This window comes from Macaca nemestrina, chromosome 3, assembly GCF_043159975.1.
Source record: "Macaca nemestrina isolate mMacNem1 chromosome 3, mMacNem.hap1, whole genome shotgun sequence".
NCBI lineage: Eukaryota > Metazoa > Chordata > Mammalia > Primates > Cercopithecidae > Macaca > Macaca nemestrina.
The window spans coordinates 23,750,623-23,777,089 of record NC_092127.1 but is presented as its reverse complement, the minus strand read 5'-3'; the positions used below and the strand labels follow the sequence as shown (position 1 = coordinate 23,777,089).

The 26,467-nt window shown below is 36.6% G+C and overlaps 1 protein-coding gene across 2 annotated transcripts in view; it reads left to right on the top strand.

Annotated features, from left to right (window-relative positions):
- Positions 1 to 26,467, top strand: part of LOC105466716 (tolloid like 1) — a 226,004-nt gene that overhangs the window by 41,994 nt on the left and 157,543 nt on the right. Inside the window, exon 2 of one of the 2 annotated variants that reach the window (XM_011715829.3) lies at positions 5,401 to 5,506. The exons of the other annotated variant lie outside the window; for it this stretch is intronic. Coding sequence (XP_011714131.1) covers positions 5,485 to 5,506 — 22 coding nt within the window. The 5' untranslated portion in view covers positions 5,401 to 5,484. The remainder of the gene's footprint in view (positions 1 to 5,400; positions 5,507 to 26,467) is intronic. 2 annotated transcript variants of the gene reach the window in all.

Sequence of the window (26,467 nt, the reverse complement as noted above, 5' to 3'; positions counted from 1 at the left end):
CTGTCCTCTGCTGTATCTGGCTAGGTTGTTCCCTATAGAAAAATGTTTAAAAATATAATCTAGAACAAAGGACATCAGATCAGTACTTCTACTGACAAGATGTGCAGAAACCCAAGAGATCCATGGAGAATGTCTGCCAACAGTCCTGAGCAATGAATATGCTCATGGTTCAAACTCTTCCCACCAGAATTGTCTCTCCAGTCTACTAATTCTGATTTACTTGAGTTACTCATGGAGTGTGTCTTTTTATATTACCTTTATCATAGGCATTATTGATGATCAATAGACTGGCTAAAACATAAATAACAAGAAGTACAGAGGAGAGCTCATCATTCATTGGGCCCCGTTTCATACATATGTACTATATTATAAGTAATATTGACCTTTGTGAAGTTCTAGAAAATTCAATAAATACTAATAGCTCAAACTGGAATTCTTTTTAAGGAAGATAATCTGGGGAAAAAAAGAGAAAGTTTTGTGTCGGAGAAACAAGATTGAGCTGTTTAAAAATATCTATGTAAATACTGAGAACAGGATTAAGTCTTCCTGCAGTCTGAGTCAAATCTGTGGTTAGGACTGAATGTTTATGATGATTGAGTGATCTGATGAATTACAGGTTTATAGCTTTCTTTTCCAGGTACTTAATTGTCTGCAGGAAGCTGGCTTTTTTGAAGTGAATTTTGTGTTCACTGTTCATATGATTGAAGTTATTAATGCTGAGGATTATTTAGTCACCCCTCCCTCAGTGTTACCAACCATAAAACTGAAGCCCAGGACAGCTGGGAGACTTGCCTAGAGTTACACGTGAGGGAGGAGCAGGGCTAGCCGCTCACATTTCCCTGGAGGGGCTTTGTTTATTCAAAGGGTACAGCTTATGTTAAGGTCAGAGAGACAGAGGGAGCGTGCATGCTCCCGAGACTGATTGATCTCAGCAGGAATTGTAATTCCTCTATGTATAGAAAACTCCACTCTTGACTGTAAATACCTACCCATAGTAGTATTGTATTTGGTAACTGGCCATAATGTATGAAGGCGTATTCCAGTTTGTGACTAGAGCTTGGCCCTAGTATAGAAAAATATTAATTACTATTCAAAATCACTTAAAAAAAAGATGACTATCCAAGACACAAACCCGGGATTGCCTTAAGCATAATAAACAAACAATTAAACCAATTATAACTTACCAGTGAAACTTGCAAGCTTTGAGAAGTTGGCCTTGTTTCATGTTTGGTGAAAGGCAGAGCAGTTTAATTACTTTCGTCTGTGGTCAGAGGCATTTCCATAGACAGCTGGAAGGGATCTTTGAGAGCATCTGATCAGATGATTTTCCCCATTGTGAAGAACTGGAGCTCTTGGAATCCCTGAGTCAGGGTAGAAGGACCCCCTGAGTCAGGGTAGAAGGACCCCCTGAGTCAAGGTAGAAGGACCCCCTGAGGGTGAAGATCTTCACTTTTACTTACTTCTCATAAAGCCATTTTGCTTATACCTGTTTTATATCTTGGTCTCTGTTACTTAGAAAACAAATTTTAAAACACACTAATACAATATTTCATATTTTGATAGGTGTTGGGTGCATGCATTTATTAAAACTAATTGAGTGCACACTTAAGATTTATAAATTTTATATAAAAAGATGAAAAAACTTACTGAACTCAATTATGGCACGCTGAACTATTTAGGGGAAGGTGTACATCAGTGACTGAATTATTTTGAAGTGAACCAGAAATAAGGTGCAGTGATGGATAGATATAGGGTGAAGCAAGTATAGTAACATAGTAATGGTAGAAGGTAGGTGAAAGATATATGTAGGGGTGCTTATTGTATGATTCTTTCAACTTTGCTTCATGGTTGAAAACTTTCTTAAAATATTATATGGGAAAAAAAAACTCACCAATATTGTTTAACCCTCTCATTTTTATAAATAAGGAACGTGATGCTCAAGGAGAATATGATTAAATCATTGGCAGAGTAAGACCTAGTACCAAAAAATCCTCAGAGAACTGATTCTGCTGCCTTTCTGTACATTCAAATTTGAGCATTTGCCCAAGAATTTTTGCATGAATGCCAGAAAAATCATGTATTTTTGATGAAATAATAGTATTATTAATGATGAAAAAAGGCATTTTGCAGGATTATTGGAACTATTACTTTCATGATGCTATCTTCTCATGCCCACCCCCCACCTTTTTTTGTTAATTTTTATTCTGGTAACATTGAGGCAATTTTTGTGCTTCTTGTAGTTTAATACATTAGAGTTTATTGTGAATTTATATATTATATAGCATTTATGGCTTAAATTTTCATTTTCAATTTGCAAGCACATAAATGCATGATATTTTATGATGAATATCTTCCTTTGAAATCACAGAAATGAAGGTAACATCTTCGAAAAGGTCCATGAACGTTCTGTAGATTCTTTTGATGTCTTTCTGAAATTAAAAAAAAAAAAATGGTCTTGCTTCTAGTGTTTGACTACCATGTTATGATAAAGGACAACCTAAAAGTGATTTCTCCGTTACTCTTGTACTGTTCTAGAACACTTACAGGGTAAGAATTTCTGGAGTCAAGCCTGCCTTAGGTTTGAATTCTGATTATGGTATTTCCAGATGTGAGAACATGGGGAAGTTACTAAACTTCTTTGAGCCTTTTTTCCTTGGGTACAAAATGGGAATAATACTAGTATCCTATGATTCTTAGTATTTAATAGGTATTAGGTGTAACTTTTATTAGAAGTAAACTTAGACTTTGCTAGTGAATGACATATCTTTGTCATATTATATTTGTACTTAAACTTTATATTTTTATATTTTATTATCTAATTTTAATTGTTGATATTCACCTCTACATGGGATTGTGCTTCTGTATATTTACAGGATTTACATCTTGCCTGTGCAGTGTTCGCTCTTACAGTTGTTTACCCCAAAGCATGAGTCATCTACAAAGCACACTTTAGTTAAGATTGGGCGTATTTATTTCCTAATTCTGTTGTCCTTTAAATGACTCTTCTGGCCTTCTTAGATTTTGGCATTGATTACTGCTTTTTCAACTTCCTCTCTAGAATCCAAAATGTAAGAATTATATAATTGTAGCCTTGCATAACTCAAAATGTGAGAAATGTATAAGGCCAAATTAGTGAGTAATTAAATTTTTTTATCATTAGTGTAACTTTAAAAATTTGCAGTACAGATATCCTACTTTTTCTTATTAAGTTGATAAAAATATTGGTGTTATTTGAAGATGTAATTTTAGACAAATGGAAATTTTAGTTGGAAGATTATTGGATACATATCTTACCCACCACAGCATACATATACACATGCGTAAGATGATAGTATAATAAGTAATATACATGTAAGATAATAGTATACCATTTGAAGGAAAAAACGTGAAGGTTATGTTTATTATAGTTCAGTAGTTGTGTAATGCCTTTTTTGGCCCATAATTTTAAATCCTTTTTAAAAATAATGTGGTACTTCTTAGATTTAAGTGTGACAGAATGAGCTTAAGGTACAGCATCATAGAATTCGGAGGCACACAGTCATAGAACACTTACAGGCTAAGAATCTCTGGAGTCAAGGAAGATGCTTTGAGATCATTTGGAATTTCAGATTTGTGGCTTTTAACACTTGCTGCACATTGAAATTATTTGGGGGAGTCTTAAAAATACTAATATTTGCCAGGCGCGGTGGCTCACGCCTGTAATCCCAGCACTTGGGAGGCCGAGGCGGGTGGATCACGAGGTCAGGAGATGGAGACCATCTTGGTTAACACGGTAGAACCTTGTCTCTACTAAAAATACAAAAAATTAGCCAGGCGTGGTGGTGGGCGCCTATAGTCCCAGCTACTTGGGAGGCTGAGGCAGGAGAATGGTGTGAATCCGGGAGGCGGAGCTTGCAGTGAGCTGAGATTGCGCCACTGCACTCCAGCCTGGGCGACAGAGCGAGACTCCGTCTCAAAATAAAATAAAATAAAATAAAATAAATGAATAAATAAATAAATAAACAAACTAATATTTAGATTGTATCCCAGATGCATGAAATAAGAATCTCTGTGAGGGGTCCTGAATATTCCTAGTTTTTGAAAGGCTCATCTGGTGATCCTACCATCATATCAATTATAAAAACCGTTTTCTGGGTTTTTTTTTCTTTGCCACTGTTTCAAGAGGAAACAGATCCCTGCTCCAAATCTTGGTAAAGTCATAGAGCTATTTATCTTTAGAATTGAAATAGTATCTTGGTCTCTTCTTAAACAGTGGTTTCTCCTCTCTCCCACAATGCTTTCATTTTCATTTCTTCCAGTTTGTGTTTTTTATTTTGAGTTTGTGAGGGTCCCCAAAACCATTGGGGTGTAGCTAAGCCTGATTTTGGTGGATGCCCCCAGAGGAATCACCTATTTGCATTTCCTGAAACACTGGAGAGTAAATGAAGATCCTGGTGTAGCTCCAGTGTACCTCAACTGGACTAGTCAAACTGCTGTGTAAATGGAGTTCTTTTGTGGTCGGGAGAAAACCCTGTGGTGTTTCTAGTTGGTTACTCTAAATCTTATGCACTATGTATTAATTAAATTATATTGTACTTTGTTCAGTAATAATGGAATATATGTGTATTAGACTAGTTTTAGTTTCAGGCGTATATTAGGTTTTTTTGAAAAGATGGAAGAATAGACCAGGCACAGTGACTCACACCTGTAATCCCAGCAGTTTGGAAGACCAAAGCAGGAGGATCACTGGAGCCCAGGAGTTTGAAACTAGACTGGGCAACATAGGGAGACCCCACCTCTACAAAAATAATAAAAATTAGCCAAGTGTGTTGGTATGCACCTGTAGTCCCAACTACTTGGGAGGCGGAAGCAGGAGGATCACTTCAGCCTGGGAGGTCAAAGCTGCAGTGAGCGGTGATCACACCACTGCACTCCCGCCTGGGTGACAGAATGAAACCTTGCCTCAAAAAAAAAAAAAAAAAAAAGGAAGAATAAACAAAAATCAACATATTTTGTAATTGCAACTTAATTACTTAATTAAAATAATTTTATCTATTTTATGATATTATTACAATTTTGTTCTTATTTACAGATAATATAATTCAAATAGTATATATATAATTAACTGACTTTCTGTGTATTCCATAATTATTTTGAATATGGAGTTGTAATATTATCACGCCATCAAGGCTAACCTCCAAATAAATGGCAATATGGAGAAATGTGTTTGTAACTCACTTATGATAGATTCTTTGGATAAATACAGCTTATTCTAGGCTTTCATCACCATTTCTTGCTGTGGCGGGATAATGTTGTAGTCTGAAATGGCATGTGGCCAGACGTGGATGCAGTATTAGTGCCTCTTGCAGGCCTTGTTTAAAACACTCACTCTGGGATACTACTGTGCTTCTTTACTTCCAGACTGACCACTGCTCTAAGCAGTGTTGGGGCAATGCCTGGGCTGCCCGAGCCCTTGAAGTTCAAGAAGAAGCACCTGGACTTCTCATGAGGGCAGGTCAGAGTCAATGTAAGTGACTTCCTAATTTGGGGGGCTAAATCCCTTCAGTGATTGAGGTCTGTATGAAGTCAGCCATATAAATAGCTATTTCCAATGTGTTTTATGTCAGCATCATACCCCAAAATGCTGCCATTGACCTAAAATAAAACTTTAGAAGTGTTTCTCAAATAATAAATGCCATGTGTCTCCTGTGAAAAGCATCATTTCCCTAGAGTTATCCATTGATATTTTTAATTCCATGAAAATACTACTTTGAGGACATTGGAGTTGCTTTGAACGTTGGCATCAATTAAGAGAAAACTTAGAAAGTCTAATTTAAAAATGTCTTGGACTTTATAACTAAGTAGAGAGCTGTGTTTGTCAGGCAGAAATGCATATGTGGGCAAAGGTGAAACATTTATAATTTGGAAAATAGTTTTAATTTTGCTAGAGTTAGAGAATTGTTGTTGAGCATTGTTGCTTAATACAGCTTAGTATCATTTCAGTGATGTTCCTTCAGGAACTCCCAATCATGTAATGATTCTCAAAAGTAACACTTCAGTAAATTGTATCAGAAAATACTTACCATGTTCACAAATGGACAATAGAAATGGTGGAAATAATGTTTATTTGGGAGAAATTATAGGGGAATAGAATTAGGTTTCTCCTATAAGGCAACATAATGAAGTAATAATTTGATGCTTGTATTAAGATGGAATTTTCATTAAAAACAGAGATAGATGAGAAAGTGATGAAAGAATAGAAAATATTACAATCCCATCAAGTTTCATTCTCATCAATTCCTGAGGATCTCAATCTCTTTTCAAATATTCTTTTTGTTTATAAGTTATGGTAACAGTGTTTGGAGATCATGTGAAGATCATTTATCTAGTACAGTTCAACTTTAGAACATTTTGCATAAAATTATGATAATTTGAACAGGAGGGAAAACAAAGGTCTACAATAAGTAAAAGTTCAAATTAGCTTATTTTTTTTTTCCTTTTTCATGGCTTAGATCTAGCTTAGATAAATTTGAGCAATGAATATTATACAAACAAATGTTTTACAAATAGTACTTTCCTTAATTGAATCTATCTTGTAAACACATTAAAATCATGTGTATTGGGAAGAGCATGGAACATACAGTTCAAAAGCTTCAGGTTTACTCTAAGTTAAGACTCCCCTATTTACTACGGTGTTATTTAAGTTCTCTCAGCATCAGACCTGATCACCTGTCCTGCCTACCCTCCTGGGTTCTTATGGGGCCCAAATGAGATGACATATGGCATATGCGAAAGTGCCTTGCTAAGTATAACAAGCTATATAAAATTCATCATTCTTTTGGATGCAACATTTAGAACAAAACTTTTACAAAAATCAGGATATTTTATCCAACAGCCTTAGAGATGGTTGTCTTTTTTATATGTGTATTTTGGTTAAAGCAGAAACAAAGTAATTCATATAGAATGGGCTAAAATGCATGACACAGCAACATCAAAATGTAAAGTAGCTTCAGTTACCATCGCATATCCTGGATTCAAACTGTTTTTATTAGTCACACGTCCCCCTTTCTTTAACTTCTCCTCCTTTCTTCTCTTTCTTTCTCAGCATTGTTTCTTCCACCTTTTCCTGCTTTCCAAAGTTGGAAAGATTTTTGTATTTGTCTCCTGACCTTAAGCTTTATACCCTGGGGACCCTTCTTTCAAAGTGTTATACCACTTAGTTATTCTGGCAGGTTTTGTATAAGGCATTTTTGACACCCTTCCCTTGATGTCTTATAGTTAGACAAGGTGACGTTCTAAGCTGCTGGACCAGAAACACGAAAAGCAGTGTTTGGTCCCCAAGGAGTGATGAAACTACAGGTAGTGCCGACAGGTGTGTATAGTCACACTTCAGCTGAGACTGTTCTGTGGTTTGAAACTCTTTAGCTGTATCTGCCATACCATTTACAGTTTTTTTCTTAAAGTTTAAAAATTGCATCACTACATGTTTAGAATAAAGTAACTCAGAGCAGAAACATAGAAAAGTAATGCATACAAAGAAAGGTAAACAGAGCATGAGAAGAATGCAGAGAAAGCTGAATTATAGAATGAAAATAGCAAAGGTGAATTTTTAGCTTGGGAGATGAGGGGAAGACTTGGATGAGAGGGAAAGAAAAGAAAACTGATTTTACCAGGATTGCTCTAGCTTTTCAGGGCTTATTTCAGAAAAGCTGACTGGGGCTCTGGAACCCAGGGAATCAGGGCTCCCCAGTTGACCTCTGCCAAGAACACTGGGAAGGGAGAAAAAGCCAGAGTGAATGGGTAATAGAAGGTAAGAACTCATTTATTCTGGCATTCGTAGTTTAAACAGCATAAACTTAGAAGGAGTATCTGTTTTGAAAATATTGAAACTTATTAGTATCAAATACTTGCTATGATTCTTTGTTATTGGTTGTTTGTTTTTGAAACCTCTAGTTGAAAGAATGGTTTAGAAAGCTCAATATTTCCGTAGCCATGGTTTGCAATCCTGTTATTACCCTAAGGCAGAAAATTGGGGTTGCTTCTTCTCTATTCTTCTTCTTCCTTCATTTCTTTAATGTAATCTTCCCTTTTCTTCCCTGCCTTTCTTCCCATGTCTCTTTGTTCTTCCTTTGCTTACTTGTTTTCTGTTCCCCTACTCCAGAATTTTAGAAAGATTTATTCAGACTTACAAGTCTTTACATGACACTGTAAAATCTCAGAAATATTTTTCTTCAGGCATATGAATCGTAAGTAATATCAACTCAAAGAAGGAAGATTAATGTGTCACTTTGAATTCTCAGATTTTTCCTACTGTGAAAAGAGACTAGTATTTGAGAAAAACATAAAAGTTAAAAACAGAATATTCAGAAATTTTGGCTATTTGTGAGCATTAGCTTATGATTCTCAGAATTTATACGTATGTAAACACTGGAAATTTTGGAGTATGATATTTAGATAGAGCCTAATCTTATGGAAGGTTAGTATCTGGTAGCCAGCACAGGATTTGGGAAGATCAGTCTGTGATTCCTTGAGATTTCTTCGTTTACCTGGTTGCTGCATTTGAGTGGTTATCGAGCTCCTGTAGTGTACTTCTTTCTCTCAAGTAGGGATATCATTAGCTGGCTTGTACTTGTCTTGGAAACATTACAAAAAAAGGGCCTCTTCTGAGCCAAAGAATTATAAACCACTTTTCAGTTTGGCTTGGCATTGAAATTGAGCTGAGTTTAGACCCCCACATGCCACCCAGGAACTTCTGCACATAAATAAACAATATAATCATATGAAGTAATCCCTAGGGAAAAATGTGATTTTTTTTTTCCTCTCAAAATGATGGTGCTTTATAAATTATCAAGTCTTCAAACCACAGCAAAATTTTTTCAGTCTTAGTTAATAATCAGACACTGCTGACTTTTGTAAGTAAGAGATTATCAATATTTTATCTGTCAGATATTCAAAGTTTTAAATAAAGTAATATTGTAGTAATATGATATTAGTAGGAAAGTACATTGGAAATATAGGTATACCTGTTTTTTTTTGTTGTTGTTGTTGTTGTTGTTGTTTTGTTGTTGTTGTTGTTTGAGATGGAGTCTCGCTCTGTCGTCCAGGCTGGAGTGCAGTGGTGGGATCTCGGCTCACTGCAAGCTCCGCTCCCTGGGTTCACGCCATTCTTCTGCCTCAGCCTCCCCAGTAGCTGGGACTACAGGTGCCCGCCACCACGCCCGGCTAATTTTTGTATTTTTAGTAGAGACGGGGTTTCACCGTGTTAGCCAGGATGGTCTCTATCTCCTGACCTCGTGATCTGCCTGCCTCGGCCTCCCAAAGTGCTGAGATTACAGGCGTGAGCCACTGCACCCGACCTATATACCTGGTTTATTGCACTTTGCTTTATGATGCTTCACAGATACTGCATTTTTTTTAACAAAATTTAATGTTTGTGGCAACCTTGTACCAATGCCATTTTTCTAACAGTATGAGCTCATTTCATGTCTCTGTGTCACATTTTGGTAATTGTCACAGTATTTCAAACTTTGTCATCATTATTATATCTGTTATGGTGATCTGGGATCGATGATCTTTGATGCTACTCTTGGAATTTTTTGGGCACCATGAACCATGCCCATATAAGGCAGAGAACTTTATCATTGTTGTGTGTGTCCTCTGACTGTTCCACTTACCAACCATTTTTCAGTCTCTCTCCATTTCCTTGGTTCTATTTCATGAGACACAACAGTATTAAAATTAGGCCAGTTAATAACCCTACGGTGGCCTCTATACGTTCAAGTGAAAACGAGAGTCTCACATCTCTCACTTTAGATCAAAAATGATAAAGCTTACTGAGGATAGTGTGTCCAAAGCTGAGACAGGCCAAGAGCGAGGCTTCTTGGACCACAGAGTTAGCCAAGTTTTGCATGCAAAGGACAAGTACCTAACTCTATTCAAGGCTACAAAGGCTGAGAGAGGTGAGGAAGCTGCAGAGGAAGTGTTGGAGGCTAGCAGAGGTTAGCTCAGAAGGATTAAGGAAAGAAGCCTCCATAACCTAAAAGTGCAAAGTGAAGCAGAAAGCGCTTCTGTAGACGCTGCAGCAAGTTATTCAGAAAATCTAGCTAAGATCATTGGTGAAGGTGGCTACACTAAGCAACAGGTTTTCAGTGTAGATGGAGCACCCTTCTGTTGGAAGAAGATGCCATCTAGGACTTTCATAGTTAGAGAGGAGAAGTCAATGCATGACTTCAAAGCTTCAAAGGACAGGCTGACTCTTTTGTTAGGAACGAATGCAGCTGATGACTTTAAATGAAAGCCAATGCTTATTTACCATTCTGAAAATTCGAAGGCCCTTAGGAATGATACTAAATCTACTCTGCCTGTGTTCTGTATATGGAATAACAAACCCTGTATTACAGAACACCTCTTTACAGCATGTTTTACTGAATATTTAAGTCCACTGTGGAGACCTACTGCTCCAAGCAAAAGATTCTTCTCAAAATATGACTGCTCATTGGCAATGTACCTGGTCACTCAAGAGCTCCGAAAGAAAAGTCCGTGGAGAGAAATGTTGTTTTCACGTCTGTTAACACAACGTCCATTCTACATCTCACAGAGGAGCAATTTTGACTTTCAAGTGTTATTGGTTAAGAAATACATTTTGTATGGCTATAGTTGTCATAGATAGTGATTCTTCTGATGGATTTGGGTCTGAACAAAGTAAATCATAGACCTTCTGAAAAGAATTCACCATTCCAGATGCCATTATGAATAGTGAGATTCATGGGAGGAGATCAAAATATCAACCGTAACAGGATTTGGAAGAAGCTGATTCCCATTCATATGAATTACTTTGAGGGGTTCAGGATTTTTAGTGGAGGAAGTAATTGCAGATGTGGTGGTAATAGTTACAGAACTAGAATTAGAAGTAAAACCCGAATATGTGACTGATTTGCTGCAATCACGTGATAAAACTTGAGTGGATGAAGAGTTGTTTCTTATGGATGAGCAAAGAAAGGGGTTTCTTGAGATAGAACATACCCCAGGTGAAGATGCTTTGATCATTGTCGACATGACAACGATAAATTTAGAATATTACATAAACTTACTTGATAAAGCAGTGGCAGGGTTTGAGAAGATTGACTTCAAGTTTCAAAGAAGTTCTATTGTGGGTAAAATGCTACCAAACAGAATAACATGATACAGAGAAATTCCTTGTGAAAGAGTCAATTGATGCGACAAATTCCATGTCTTATTTTATGAAATTGCCACAACTACCCCAACCTTCAGCAGCCACCACATTGATTAGTCAGCAGCTATAAACACTGAGGCAGGACCCTCTGCCAGCACAGAGATTACTCTTTATCGAAGGCTCAGATGACTGTTAGCCATTTTTAGCAATAAAGCAATTTTAGATGAGGGCATATACATTTTTCTTAGAGATAATACTATTGCCACTTAATAGACTAGAGCACAGTATAAATATCACTTTTATATGCACTGGGAAACAAAAAATTAGTGTGACTCACTTTATTGTGACATTCACTTTATTGTGGTGATCTGGAATCAAACCTGCAACATCTCCAAGGTATGCCTGTATAAGAATTGTTTCTATGGTTTTTGATGAGATTTGGGGCTAGAAAAACAATTCAATTTAAACAAAAGATTGAAAGTTTGGAAAGTATGGATTGAAATGGAAGTTACTATACCAAATAATGTTTCTGCCCATCTGTCTGTATTTGGCACATTCGTTCAGTTTTAAGACAATACAGAGGAGGTAGAAATTAGGATGGGGACGAATTCTGGTTAAAAACTTCACACTTGAAGTCGTGATACTTCTCTTAAATACATTTTAAACACATGAGTGACTGTTAAAACTTCCATGAGAACTGAAATTTGGATATAGTACGATTTTCAGTTTGTTCTCATCTCTGGTTAAAGTTCTTATTTTGTGGGGACAGGAATTCTACAGAGGAGGGTGATGTGGATAGGAAATGGGATCCTACTCTGTCTCAGGAGGCAGAAGGCAGGGGGCAAGTCCTCTGTCTTAAGTACCTTTTGGGTCTAATTTGCAAAGTCTAGTGATAAAATCACTTGAGTTCCATGTAGCCCTGCTGCTGTCTTGGACATCAAAGCTGGCATTAGTGCCAGGTATCGTATTTATTGATATTTAAGCCAGAGTGGACAGTTGCCACCTAGTGGTGCCATACCAAAGACAGGAGCTGGAAGCCAGACTCCAAGAATTCCCAGCTAGCTAGCTTTACTGGTAACTCTGTCATTTCATTAACTTTGCAGTAATGGAACCTCCTGGTTTGTGCAATTCAACAACGGTGGTTTTGGACTGTATCTACTTGTAATGATGAAGTTTATTTGCACTAGGTGGATAAAATATGGTAGGTTAATGTTACTCATTTTTTCAAAAAACAATCTAAGCTTTTTTTTCAAAAATAAAAAGTACTAGCTCTGGTCATTGACTATTCATGTTTGTTCCTATAGACCTGAAATGTGAATTTGATGTTATGCTGCACATTTAGAAGCTAGAGTAGAACTCCGCAAACTATGAAGCAACTTTAAGGGTTAAAGAGAGGAAATCCCAAATTCCTAAAATGCACATGTATGCATAAAAATTTCAATTAAAAAGCTTTATGTACCATAAAAGAAGAGATAGCTTTTGGAAGATATACACTAAAAGCAAGTGAAGGACATTCAATTACTCTCTTAGTAATTTTATTTCCTTAGGCGATGTTGTGTAGTAATACTGAATTGGTGGTTCTTATGTTTAATACTGAGCAAGGAACTTTAAGCAAGTTTAAAGTCAAGCTAAAGTAAAAATTATTAAGATTATCTTCAGAACTTGTTAAATGTGTTTAATTTTTTATGAACTGAAAGTTTTAGTTAGTTTTCTTCCCTTCAGCTGTTGCATTAGCAGCCATAGGCCAAGTGACAACATCGTTGTTTTTAATAAAACAGATTAATAAAAATGTAAGAGGATTAAGCATTTCAGGTTCTGGCTTCTATGCTTAATATGAGAGTATTGGTTTGAAGCCAGTGTACCATACATGCTAATTGATTGCTACTTTACTTGAAGTAATGTAGAAGATTATCTCCTCTAAGATTGTTCATCTGGGGCAGTTATTCCCAACCAGGAGCAATTTTGCCTCCAGGGGACCTAAAGCAATGTCTGGAGACATTTTTGGTTGTCACATTTGGGGGTGGAGTGTGTTGATACTGGCATCTAGGAAGTAGAGGCTGGAAATGTGGCTAAAAAATCCACAATGCAAAGGAAAGCCCTCCATGACAAAGAATTATCTTGTCCAAAATAACATTAGAGCTGAGGTTGAGACCCCTTTGTTCTAGGCATATTTCCAGTGTGGTTTCTTCTTTATCTCTGTTTTCTTTCCTTTCTTTCTTTTTCCCTTCCTCTTGGTTAAATAGGTATGTGTCACTTGGTATGGAGATGAGTAAGTGTCTCTCTGGTTTATGCTAAATGTAATATTTTCAGAGTGATTTCTCAAGGTGTGGTTTTGTACAGAGTGGAAAGGGAGTCGAAAGCCATACATTAGACCTATATAACCTTGGGCATGTCACTCATGCTTTCATTTCTTTGTTTCTAAAAATCAGAATTAAATGAGATCCAAGGTTTCTTTTAGAGCAACAAATTCAAACAAACTTGGCAAAATCATTGACTCAACCGGACTTGAGCCCTATTTTGTCAAACAATATGCTCTAAGACTCATGTGATACAGAAGACATGGTTCCTGATTTCTAAATGCCTGAATCTAGTTGGGGAGATGGCAGGCATGTAAACAGGAGTAACCATATACTGTTATAATAGTTGTAATGAAAGTTCTACAGTAGAACAGGGTAGGATAGTCACTGTCTATAGGAGACTTGGGTAAGTCCTCTGAGAGACGATGGAATTTGAATTGGCTATTGGAGGAGAGTAGGGATTTGCTAGGAGAAAAGGAGGAAGAGCATTTCAGGCAAAAGGAACAGCAAAAGCAAAAGCTTAGAATTACAAAAAGCCCTGTCCCTTGGGACAGTGGATTTGGGTAATTAAACATGCTGATTTAATTCACAAACTCAGGAGAAGCAAGTGTCGGACCATCCCATTGAGCCCTTCTACGCTAAGTGGAGAGGTTGATGGCAGAAATAGTGCCAAGACTTCTGGCACAATCTGATGACAGGCAGCACTAATTTTTGGCTTCAGGCAATCAAATGCTGCTCAGCATTGTTTAACAAGAGGTTCTTAGTGTGAACTAAGCCACCAACACGATTTTCTTTGGTAACCATGAAAGTCAGCTTAGAGAATGTCACAAAAAGAAATGGTGTATTCTGAGGGAAATTCATCTTTCTATTGTTTAAAGAAGTAGAGGGAGGCCAACGTGGGCGGATCACGAGGTCAAGAGATCCAGACCATCCTTGCCACCATGGTGAAACCTCGTCTCTACTAAAAATACAAAGAAAATTAGCCGGGTGTGGTGGCACATGCCTGTAATCCCAGCTACTCAGGAGGCTGACTCAGGAGAATCTCTTTTTTTTTTTTTTTTTTTTTTTTTTTTGAGACGGAGTCTCGCTCTGTCACCCAGACTGGAGTACAGTGGCCGGATCTCAGCTCACTGCAAGCTCCGTCTCCCAGGTTTATGCCATTCTCCTGCCTCAGCCTCCCGAGTAGCTGGGACTACAGGCGCCCGCCACCTCGCCTGGCTAGTTTTTTTGTATTTTTAGTAGAGACTGGGTTTCACCGTGTTAGCCAGGATGGTCTCGATCTCCCGACCTCGTGATCCGCCCGTCTCGGCCTCCCAAAGTGCTGGGATTACAGGCTTGAGCCACCACGCCCGGCCTGGGAGAATCTCTTGAACCCGGGAGGCGGAGGTTGCAGTGAGGCCACTGCACTCCAGCCTGGTGACAGAGCAAGATTTCATCTCAAAAAAAAAAAAAAAATAAATAAAAAAAAGAAAGAAAAGAAAGTAGATAAATTTTGCCTGAGTTTTCCCTCAGCAAATCTGACTTTTCTCAGGAGAAGAGATTTACGTGGAATAACTCTGTGGCTTTCCTTTAGAAACATCCAGATACAAAAAGAAGTTTTGTAGTAGATATCACTGTGACTTAAAGAAAGTTCAGGAAATCTGACTTCTATTTCCAGCCAAGCAGATGATTTTTTGGGATACATTATTCGTTGATGTCTGAGATTCTTTCTAGAAATCAATCTAGTATACCTGCTGTTTGTTGCTCAGGACTTCTGAAGTCATATCTGCAGGCTATGCGGGAAGAAAAAGGTTCTATAACACAAAGTATTTTTCCACTCTTGATATCAGCTCATTCCTTGTTTATATGATTAAATTTGAAGTAGCCTGACATTTCGCAAACTCTTTTTTTTTTTCCCACCAGAAGCTAAAATTCATGATTAACTCACTGCTCGCTATGAATTTGTCACAACTTCACTTAACCTAATAAATATCCCTGAAAGAGCAGACTTGGCTGGAGTTGAATCAGTACAGCTTTACTGATTTGGCCACTAAGTTAAGCCCATACTTTTTAATCTGGATTGAGCTAAGGGGGAATGTTCAGAAATCAAGGTCTGGGTGCATTCTCCCAGAAATCACTGGAGCTCAGCTGGTTTTATTAGCCTGGTGAGAGGAGGGGGAGGTATAAATAAATGCATAGCAGACACCAGTTTTTCCTCTGGTATGTGTATAGACTTTTGGCGGTAGTTGTAGAGGGGTTATAATGAACAATTAATGGATGATCAATCTTAAGTATGATATAGGAGAATTTAAAGTATTCTGAGTTCTTAAAGACTTTTATATAATATGTGATAACTTACATTCTTTTATTCTGTTAGATTTTGCTTTCTAAATGAATAAACATTTACTGCATGCTTTGGAGCAGGGATAGCTGACATTTTACTGAAATACAGTAAAATTTTCTGTGCTTTTGTGTCACAAAGGCAGAGTGAAGTACCTCCAACAGAGAATTTATGGTCCACAAAGACAAAAATAAAATATATACTATCTGGCTCTTTACAGAGAAAGTTTACTGACTCCTGCATTAAATAAACACCTTTTAAAACAAAAATGAATTTCTACAATTGAGATCAATTCTCTCAGGGTCATTATTCACCTAGACAAATGAAATTCTTCTTTTGAAAAAGTGATAACAAATACGTTTTTTGCATCGTATTTGCTTTATAATACTTGAGAAATTCTTTTAAAATGCAATTGTTTAAATAATGTCAAAAGAAACACTTCTTACGATTTATAAGCACTCCAGAAAAAAAAAATGCATATATGTAGTATAGTGACTGTAAAGTGATCTTGAATAGTATGTTATTGGTTGTGTTAAGGAAATGAGTAAATAACAATAACACTAGCAAATGCTTCTAAAGTGCTCCTTGGGTATCAAGCACTAAGAACTTTTACGTTTCTTTTTCAGCAACCATTTAAAGTAGGATAAATTGTTATCTCTCTTTCATAGATTATGCATTTTGTTGTTGTAAATAAAGTTGAAGAATATAATTGGTAAGAAAAACAACTAATAAAATGTCATTTGTAATGTATTTCATAGGTTTATGGACACAAAAATAATTATATTTATTAAGATCATAAAGTCAAGGCATTGACTATATTCCATAATTAAAGCATTAAAATGATAGAGAATAGTTTTAATTGCATAGGAGAGTTATCTTGAATAGTAATTTGATAGTTTTCAGTTCTGAGCTTCATTTAATTTTCTCACGCTTTTTCTATGCCTAATTTAACTTTACACAGGTTTCTTTTGGGTTTACTTTTCTCATTCTTTAAAGTTAAAAACATTCAGATGTGATTAGAAATTGAAATAATTAACTTCAGATACTGCACAGGGTAGTTCTCCACTGAGCAGCTCATTTCAAGATACCGCACTTGCACAAAGAGGAAGTGGCCTGAGGCAAAGACGAATTCTTAGCAGACGGCTTGATCATTGATAAGCAGACAATGGCGTTTAGTAGTAAAGTAGAAGCTATGCTAAGTTGATTAGCAAGGAGGTCAGGCAAGTGACTTGGAGTTTGGCTGTGAGTAGAAGCCCTAGTGGGGACTTTCCTTTGCTGGAAAGCCAGGTGATGGTTGGACATTTGGGAGTAGGTGATGAGCAGATGTTTGCAGTTCCGTATTTCACACCACTTCTTCGCCTACTCTGGAATTTGTCCTGAGAAAGCACAAGGTATACAATAAAAAGAGGTGAGAAGCAAAGGTAAAAAAAAACACCACCAGAGACATTCAAAATCAGAAGATTTCCTAGTTAGGCAGTCCACACTCATGAGATTCACCCTACTCTGCTTTTTTGAACCCATAGCACTGCTGTTTCAGCTATTTGACATGTATTATATGCTTTTAACTGTGAAAACACTGTTTGACTTGTTCCACATAGCACCATCTCTTCTGAGTGATTTCTTTATACTGAGCGTTTCTCAGTTGATTAAAAAATGTTGTGTGAATAGGAAGTATTTCTAATAGAAAGTGTTCCTCATTCCTGATTAATACCATTTTCGCAAAGTTTTACCACTGCAACTGTTTACATCAAGGCCAAAGGCAGGCTAGTGAATAAGGATGACTTATAAATCTTTCAGATCGGTAATGCCCATCAGCGTCTGCAATAACTGTGCATAACTGAGGATGGAGCTCAGCATGGGGCTAGAAGTGAAGACAGAATGGGAAGTTAGTACTGCTTTTAACTGGGCGTTGTGACATTTAAGCTTCAGATTTCCTTCTTATTTTTAGAGTTTATTTGTAATCTGTTGTTATTGAGGAGATTTGGAATTACTTGTCAGAAAAGTATTTTAAAACATCCCTTAAAGTCAGTTGCATTCCTTGTTTTCTTGACTCTGCAAAAAAGGCCTTCTACTTTGTATGCATTGATTTGATCATTTAAACTTCCTCCAAGACAATAAACTTGCTGAACTGTGGAATAAATTGTGATATTCAATAGTTCAATATACAGAAAAGAACTGTTAAAGCTGCAGTGTAAATTCCAGTTGGACATAATACCACTCTCAACAACTATACATAAGACACTTACGTTACCTGGGTACATTTACAGCTTCCGATTAGAAAGTTAAAACATCTTTAAGTATATGAACTTTCTCAAAATATGAGACATCATATTTTGTATGAGACATCACAACTTTATACTGTGCTATATGTGCAAAACCAATACTCTAGCCTATCACAGGTATTTTTCAAGCTTACTTTGTTTGCTGCTGGTGGTGGTGACTGCAGTAACGGGTGCTTAAAGCATCAAGTTATCTCTGCCTCATTCTGCAGAATTGTTCAGTAGGTTCACTTCCCTGTCAGATTAATTTCCCCCATACACTCCCTGAGATGTTATCTGGGTGCATAGAGCGCAGTGTTGTCCTGTGACATCGTGGTCTTGTGGGCAGAGGAAGCCTCGGATCTGAGTGTTGTTCCCCAGGTTCTCTCTGGCCTCCCGTGAGGCCAGTACTGTTCACTATGGAAATCAGGGATGATGGGCGTGTGTCCCAACTGAGGCAGACTGCACAGACTCATCATCATGGCGCATCTTGAGGTCTGCAGTCCGTTCCATCCTGGCAGCCTGTCAGTCAGCTATTAATTTCAGAACCACTTTGACTCTGTTGCAGTGACCATCCTTAGAAATTTTATCTAGCCACATTAGCTACCTTCTGCCTCCTGCACAGGGCTTGGAGAAGAATCCCTAATGTCATCTTTGCCTCATGGGAGATGAGGAAGGCCTGGAGTGCTAACTTGGATCCCTTCTTACCTAGAACAGTAGCCCTGTCTTTTTATTCTGACATGACCACACCACCTCAGAGCAGGTCTGCCCCACAGACACTTCCCTCTCAGATTTTCAAGCGCTCTCCACTTCAGCTGTTCTTCCAGCATGTCCAAACAGCTCCCCTCCGCTGCAACCTTCACCGTTTCATCACTTGATGTGGGAGCTGGGACACATTTGAATGAGTCCTCTGATGCTCCTCTTATCCCTCAAATTGTTATGAGCTCCTTTTAGTTCTCCTTTCTGTTTTACTGGAAATTCCTGTGTGTCTCATCCACCTTCCATTGGTGATGTTCATCCTCCCTTTCTTTTTTTTTTTGAGACGGAGTTTTGTTCTTATTGCCCAGGATGGAGTGTAATGGCACGACCTTGGCTCACTGCAACATCTGCCACCTGGGTTCAAGCACTTATCCTGCCTCAGCCTCCCAAGTAGGTGGGATTACAGGTGCTCACCACCACACCCAGCTAATTTTTTTCTTTTTTTTTTCTTTCTTTTTCTTTTATTTTTTTTTAGTAGAGACGAGGAGGTTGGTCTTGAACTCCTGACCTCAGGTGATCTACCTGCCTCATCCTCCCAAAGTGCTGGGATTACAGGCATGAGCCACCATGCCTGGCCTCATTCTCCCTTCCTAAGTTCTCAGTGCCTGCTGGGATACACTTTTTATGACAGAAGAAATTAAAAAAAAAATACAATGATGTTTTTAAATATTAATCTCCAGCCTTTCATATGTGACTTAAACTGACTTCATTTATCCTGACAACTAGAAGTTGGAAGAGGAGGCCTCTGTGTTAATTGGGGATAAAATACCTTGTAAAGATGACAGAAAGTGGTGTTTACAAATCAGACACAAAGACCTGACATCCCCCTTTAAAGAAATGTCCCAGTGTGCTGATGGCAGTGAGGAAGAGGTTCCCTTAAAGAGAAGGGGGCAGAGGTAAAGGAACAGATTTTCTTCGTATTCTTTACCACGTTCTTTCTTTAACACCTGGGTTGATTTGATTCCAACAGATTCCTTGGATCATTTCTAACCCATCTCCTGGTGGTCTTTGTGGTTCCTTAGTGGCTCCAGGGAACTGATACATTTTAACATGTTTGTCACAACGGCCATAGGATTCCATAATAAAAAGATAGCTGTAATATTTCTTATTGATTAAAAATACCTGCAAGCCAATCATAGAAACTGGAGTAAAAATATTAAGATGAACTAACCTGAACCAAAGATCTGTGTTTTCTCTGTTACAGAATACTGCGGTGGAGAGTCAGTATTTTGGGGTTTGTTATTTTGTTACGGTGAGTACTGGAATGATAAAAGGAATTTCTGTAATCAGAATAGCAGGTAATATTTCTTGAGTGCCTTAACTCTTTCTAGGCACTTTATATAAAATATTTTAAAAATAATAATCATCTGCAGAGTTCCTCTCATTTTTCACATAAGGAGATGGAAAATCAGAAAGGCTCAGTCACAAAACTAAAAGGAAGTGGAGTTGGGATTAAAATGTAGACCTTTTTAAGATCAACATCCATGTCTTTTCAAGTTAATAAGCCTCAGCAAATAAATCATGCTAGAAATACCTCTGTGACAGAAAACCTTGTGAGAAATAAATAATGCTTACTGCTTAGTTACCTTAGGAACACACTTGGGAAGTTATGCTGAAAGAGTCAGTATTACCTGTGTGGCATCTGTGTCTTTTGCTCTAGCAGTATATAAATTTAATGTAGTACTAATTTAATGCACGTGATCTATGTTTAACCTTTTTAGACCTTAGTATTATAAAATAAAACTCAGATGGAGGAAAACAGACAAAAAATAAAAAACATACTGCTTAGCGAATTACAAGCTGAATAACCATGTAACTACCACCCAAGTCAACAAATAGAACATTTCCACTGGCCGCAAAAGCTATCCATGTGCCCTTCATGATCATAGGCCTTTTCCATTTTTCATATGTAACTGCAATCTTGATTTTTATAATACCATTTTTCTCCATGGTTGTATCAGCTAACAGTGCATTCCTACACACTATAGTTTAGTCTGGCCCCTTTTAGAAATCTGATGTCTTTTAAGTCTTTCAATCTACAGGTTCTCCTTCAATCTCTTTCTTTTCCTTATAATCTATCTGAGGGAGAATTTGTACTTGTACCCTTTAACTAGTATAATTTACCTTAATCTAGATGTTGCTGACTTGGATACTTACGATGCGTTCAACCTGTTCCTCTTTTACATTTCCAGCAATTGGCAGTTGGATACAGAGATGTAATCAGATTTGAGTTAATCTCTTGGGTGGTGGTGTGTTCTTTTATCAGAACACACATAATGTCTGGTGTTAACTTTTTTTTTTTTTTTTAATGTCAGCAGCTGTTGATTCTTAATGGTTAGAAAGATTGTTGATTCCTTGAGAGTTGCAAAATGATGATACTCTATCATTGTTTTTCATTTGTATAATTTAAAATGTTTGATGTGTTCTAGCCCACTATAATTAAAATAATTGGAAATTCATTTTGCTTCATATATATATATATATATAGAGAGAGAGAGAGAGAGAGAGAGAGAGATGGAGTCACACTTTGTTGCCCAGGCTGGAATGCAGTGACGTAATCTCGGCTCACTGAAACCTCCACCTCCTGGGTTCAAGTGATTCTCCTGCCTCAGCCTCCCAAGTAGCTGGGATTACAGGCATGCACCACCACATCTGGCTAATTTTTGTATTTTTAGCAGAGACAGAGTTTCGCCATATTGGCCAGGCTGGTCTCGAACTCCTGACCTCAAGTGATCTGCCTGCCTCGCCCTCCTAAAGTGCTAGAATTACAGCTGTGCACAGCCTATTTATATTGTTTTTGATTGTATTTGTTTGTATAATTTGATTGTATTTGTTTGTATAGTTACAATATAATGCCCAGAGCAACTACAGTGTGCATATGTAACTTATCACACTCTACTGGTATCCACGTTTTACAACATTGAATGAAATGTAGAAACCTGCCGGTCGTGGTGGCTCATGCCTGTAATCCCAGCACTTTGAAAGGCCAAAGTGAGTGGATCACCTGAGGTCAGCAGTTCAAGACCAGCCTGACCAATGTGGTGATACCTTGTCTCTACTAAAAATAATAATAATAAAAAAAAATTGACTGGGCGTCGTGGCAGGCACCTGTAATCCCAGCTACTCGGGAGTCTGAAGCAGGAGATAGCTTGAAGATGGGAGGCGGAGGTTGCTGTGAGCCGAGATGTCCCCACTGCACCCCAGCCTGAATGACAGAACGAGACTCCATCTCAAACAAAAAACAAAAAACAAAAAAGACCCAGAAATGTAGAAACCTTATTTCCACTTCAAGATCCCTTCATTTATCATTTATTACTGTTTCTTAGTCTATACTGGAAGAACTAGGACATATCTATTTATTTTGAACAATAAAAATACCTGATGTGTTTGTTCAAATACTTCCAATTCCAATTTTGGATTACTGGGTTTTTAGTTATTCTCTTTACTTCACTTTGGCTCTCAAGGACACAGGGGACGTTAGAATTAGAATATTCCATAATGATTCTATCCCACATTTTGCATACACATTCTCAGAATAACTATACTAGTACTATTACTGCCAATTCTGATTACTGAAAACAGCAAAACAAAATGTCTTCGTATATGCTACATCTATTTCCTACTACTTTTTAATTGTCAGAGCTTGTAGCTGTCACATACAATATTTTCTCTCTCTAATCTTCATTTATTTTTGTTCTGCAAGTGTTTTTTTTTTTTTTTTTTTTTTTTTTTATTGAATGCTCTGCACAGTTTCTTCTGTTGATCTTCCTATAGTCATTTTGATGTTTTTTTATGCAATTTATTTTAATCTTTTGAAATTTGTTCTTCACTAGATTCCTGAAGAAGGACTAACAGAAACCACATTTACTGGTCTACTTAATGTTATGAGCAGTTTTTATCCTTTATATTGAAGGCTGTTTTACTAGGTATAAAATCTTTGACTCACATTTTTATTTTTCTGGTCATCTTAATTATGCTTTCTGATTTGTTTCCCCCCCCCCCCAAAAAAAGCATTGCTCTCAAAGAAAATGATTTCTTTTTTCTTTTATATGTCATATGCTCCTTTTATCTAGCTACCGATGGGATTATTTTTTCTTTAAAGAATTTTCATTTAAATTTAAAGAAAATTTAAATTTTATTTTAAAAATTTTCAGAATTTCCTAGATTATGTATTAATGTTGGCATTATGGGTTGATACTTTCAGGTATACCATGTGCTCTTTGGATACACAATTTGATATATATTTTAGAAAAACACTTTTTGAATTATAATTTTAGTATTTTTTGGTTCCCTTCAGGGCCTAGATAGAATAATAGAGTGGATGCATTTTTCTTTAATTATTTTGAAAGTACCATCCCACTGCTTTTTAGCGTCTTATGTAAAACTTCAGGAGCCATACTGAGTCATGTTTTATTGTATGTTTCTCTTTTATTTCTGATTCTTTTTGGTGAGGCTTCAGTATCTTGATTTTATTCCCTGTGTTCTGAAATTTCTCAAACAGGTGGCTTAGTGCGGGTCTTCATTCTTTCAATGGACTAGGCACTAGGTGAACCATTTTTATCTAGAGTCTGGTGCTTCAGCTTGAGAGATTTTCTTCCATTATTTCTTTGAAATTTTCTCTTCCTTTCCTTCATTTTCTCATTTTACAACTCATTAGTTGAATGCTTGGTCTTCTGGATGAATTTTCTATTATTTTTATCTTTATTTTTCTACTTTCTATCTTGACACCTTTTTTAAAAGTATAATCACCCTTTTTAAGTATACAGTTTGATATGTTGACAAATTACAGTCATTTAACTGCCCCACAGTCATTGCAAAAATTCCCTGTGCTCATTTGCAGCCAAACCCCTTTCCCCACTTTTGGCTCCTGCCAACCACTGTTTTCTGTTCCTAGAATTTCCCCTTAAAATCGTTGTTGTTGTTGTTGTTGTTTTGTATTCCTTTCTGTAGGTTTCCTCAACCTGTAGATAATGTTTTAAAACTACCCCTCTAATAAGTATTTTACTTTAAGTTACATTTAAACCTTTTTAAACATCTATTCTTGCTTCATGATTGCAATGTCATTGTATCTCTTTGTAAATATTAATTATGATTTCCTGGAAGATTTTTTTCTGTATTTCCTCAGAATTCTTTTTCTCTCTTTGTTTTGCCTGTTTTTTTTTTTTTTTTTTAAGTTGGATATGTTTCTCAGCTATCTGATGGTTCTTAACAATACAATCACATTAAGTTTGAAGTGCAGAAAATCTGATCAGAAGCTCTATGTGCATGAGTGGATCTTGCAAACTCTGAAGCTTCATTGTAGAGTGATTGAATAACTAGCTGGTCATTGATTCGTGACTCCAAAATTATCTGTAAATGTTCTTCTTGGTGTGGTTTTCTACTTTCAGAGAAATAGCCACCAATGTCCACCTTGATTATATAAGCTGCCAACCTTATTGATATGAGGCAGGAAAAGGGGGCTTTGAATCTTATTGATGACTATGCAGAATACCACTTAACCCTCTTGTTGTGACTCTTATACCTCATGCAGGTTCATTTATACTTAGTGTTCCTATATCTTGCATCTAACTAGTGCATTTCCTCTGACATCTATAAAACTTCTTTATTCTATGTAGCTTAATAGATCTGAATAGGGTAAAATCTGGGCACACAGACATTTTTTCCAACAGATTTTCAAATGACCCACCGTTTTTGAGAGCCAGCCTCATCCCAGCCTTCCATTACCCTTGGAGCCTCAAGCTATTGAAGCTTTCTAGAGTTATACAGGGCAAATTGGTTTGTTTCTTCTTCATTATTACTATAAGTTTAATTCTTTGCCTCTACTAGGCCACTATATTGTCTATCTACTTTTTCTCTGAGTCACAGGTATTTTTTTAGTTTCATTCAAGATAGTGTCTAGATTTTGGTTTCTTGTTTTATTCATTGCTTAAGGCAGATTTTTGAGAGTAGAAGGGTATGGAAATGTCTTCAATCAGTCTTGAAATGGGAAGTCTACAGCAGCTATTTACTTAAATATTCCTATGGAATTCTTATACATAAACTGCAGTCTTTTGCAGCATTCAACACAACGTATTTTTCTTGCTAGAATTCTTTTTCCTTTGATTTTCATTACTCTCTTTTAAATTTTGCATTCTCTTTTGTCTATTTTTATGGTGCCACTTTTTTTTTTAATCTATTCTACCTCTTATACATGGATACAATTCAGATTTTTATTATTGTCCCTCTTCTGTCTTTTCATCAGTGATCACTTTTACTATCACATCTAGCACTGACCAAACTAAAATTCCACATATCTACCTTCTTTCTGGACATTTTCATTTATGTTAGTTTTCTGTTTTCATGACAGCACATTTTTTCTATGTAATTAGGCTTGACATTTTGGAATTACCTTTAACTATACCTTATATATTTAATTGGCAATTAAATCAATCTGGTTCTTTCTTCAAAATTGTATGTGATTGCTTTCAATGTTTCCATTTCATCACTGCTGCTTGAATCCAATTTGAGCTATTTTTTCTTTATTCTAATAAGAGCTACACAGTACACATTCATATACTAAAGAAATCTACTGAGTGTAAATTTCATAAAACTGATGTAAGGAAGTTGGAATTTCTGAGAACTTAAAAATACATACATGTATTAATATTAAATTCAATACACACACACACCCATATATATATACATTCATTAGGCATAAAATTCATCAAAGAGGTTGGTAATTTTATGGTGGCTGAATTCGTTACATGAAAAGGAGAAATTTATTTCTTAATGGTTCAGAAAAATAAAGTTTCTCATTAATATGCACATATGCAAAGTAGAAATGGTTCCAAGCAAACTACCATGAGATTTTTTCCTCCTAGATATTCCTTCCTATATTATTGTTAGGAAAGATATGATGAGAATATGTGACTTTTTCCTTATACCGTCAATTTTATTAGAGAGCAGAATGCACATGGCCAACCTTTGTTATTTAATTTCTGGACAGAATATGATATTGGGCAGAGCCAGACTTGTTTTCATTTTGTAAGCCTTCACCATTTTGGGGGTTATTTCTTCCTAGGCTGTTCTACATTCTACCATTTAGCTGAAAATGCTATACATTTGCTCAACTCTGTCTCTTAGATGGCTTATTTTATTATTTGTACAGAATAACTCAGACTTTAACATAATTGTGTTACATCAGAGATTTTATGATCTTTTTACATCATTTAGATTTGAGACAGATAGGTTTTCTCTATCTTCAGGTCTTTGTCATTGTGTCAAGCCTATATAAAACTTAAAATGGATACCTTCTTGGTGTGTAAGTTTGAAAGGCATGATTTGTTTATGACTCTTGCACTATTGCCTTTACTTTTGAACACAAAGAATGATGCAGAGATGATTTCTACTCCTTATTTATCAGTTTATAAAAGAGAGACTTTGAGAAGGGGTAATTTTTCTGATGTCTTACAGAACAAATTGAATTCGTTGTAATGATGAGGCAAGAATCCCATTTTAGGGAAGAGTCTAGAGTTAAGTGGAAGAGAAGAAATCATTTGAAAGCATAGATAACATGTACCATGAATGGATGAACCAAAAGTGCAAACCATGATAGCATAGAATAGAATTTATGCAGAAGGTTAGAGAGGGAGGACAAGCTTGTTGAATGGATGGTAAAACTAACATAGTTTGATAATTCATT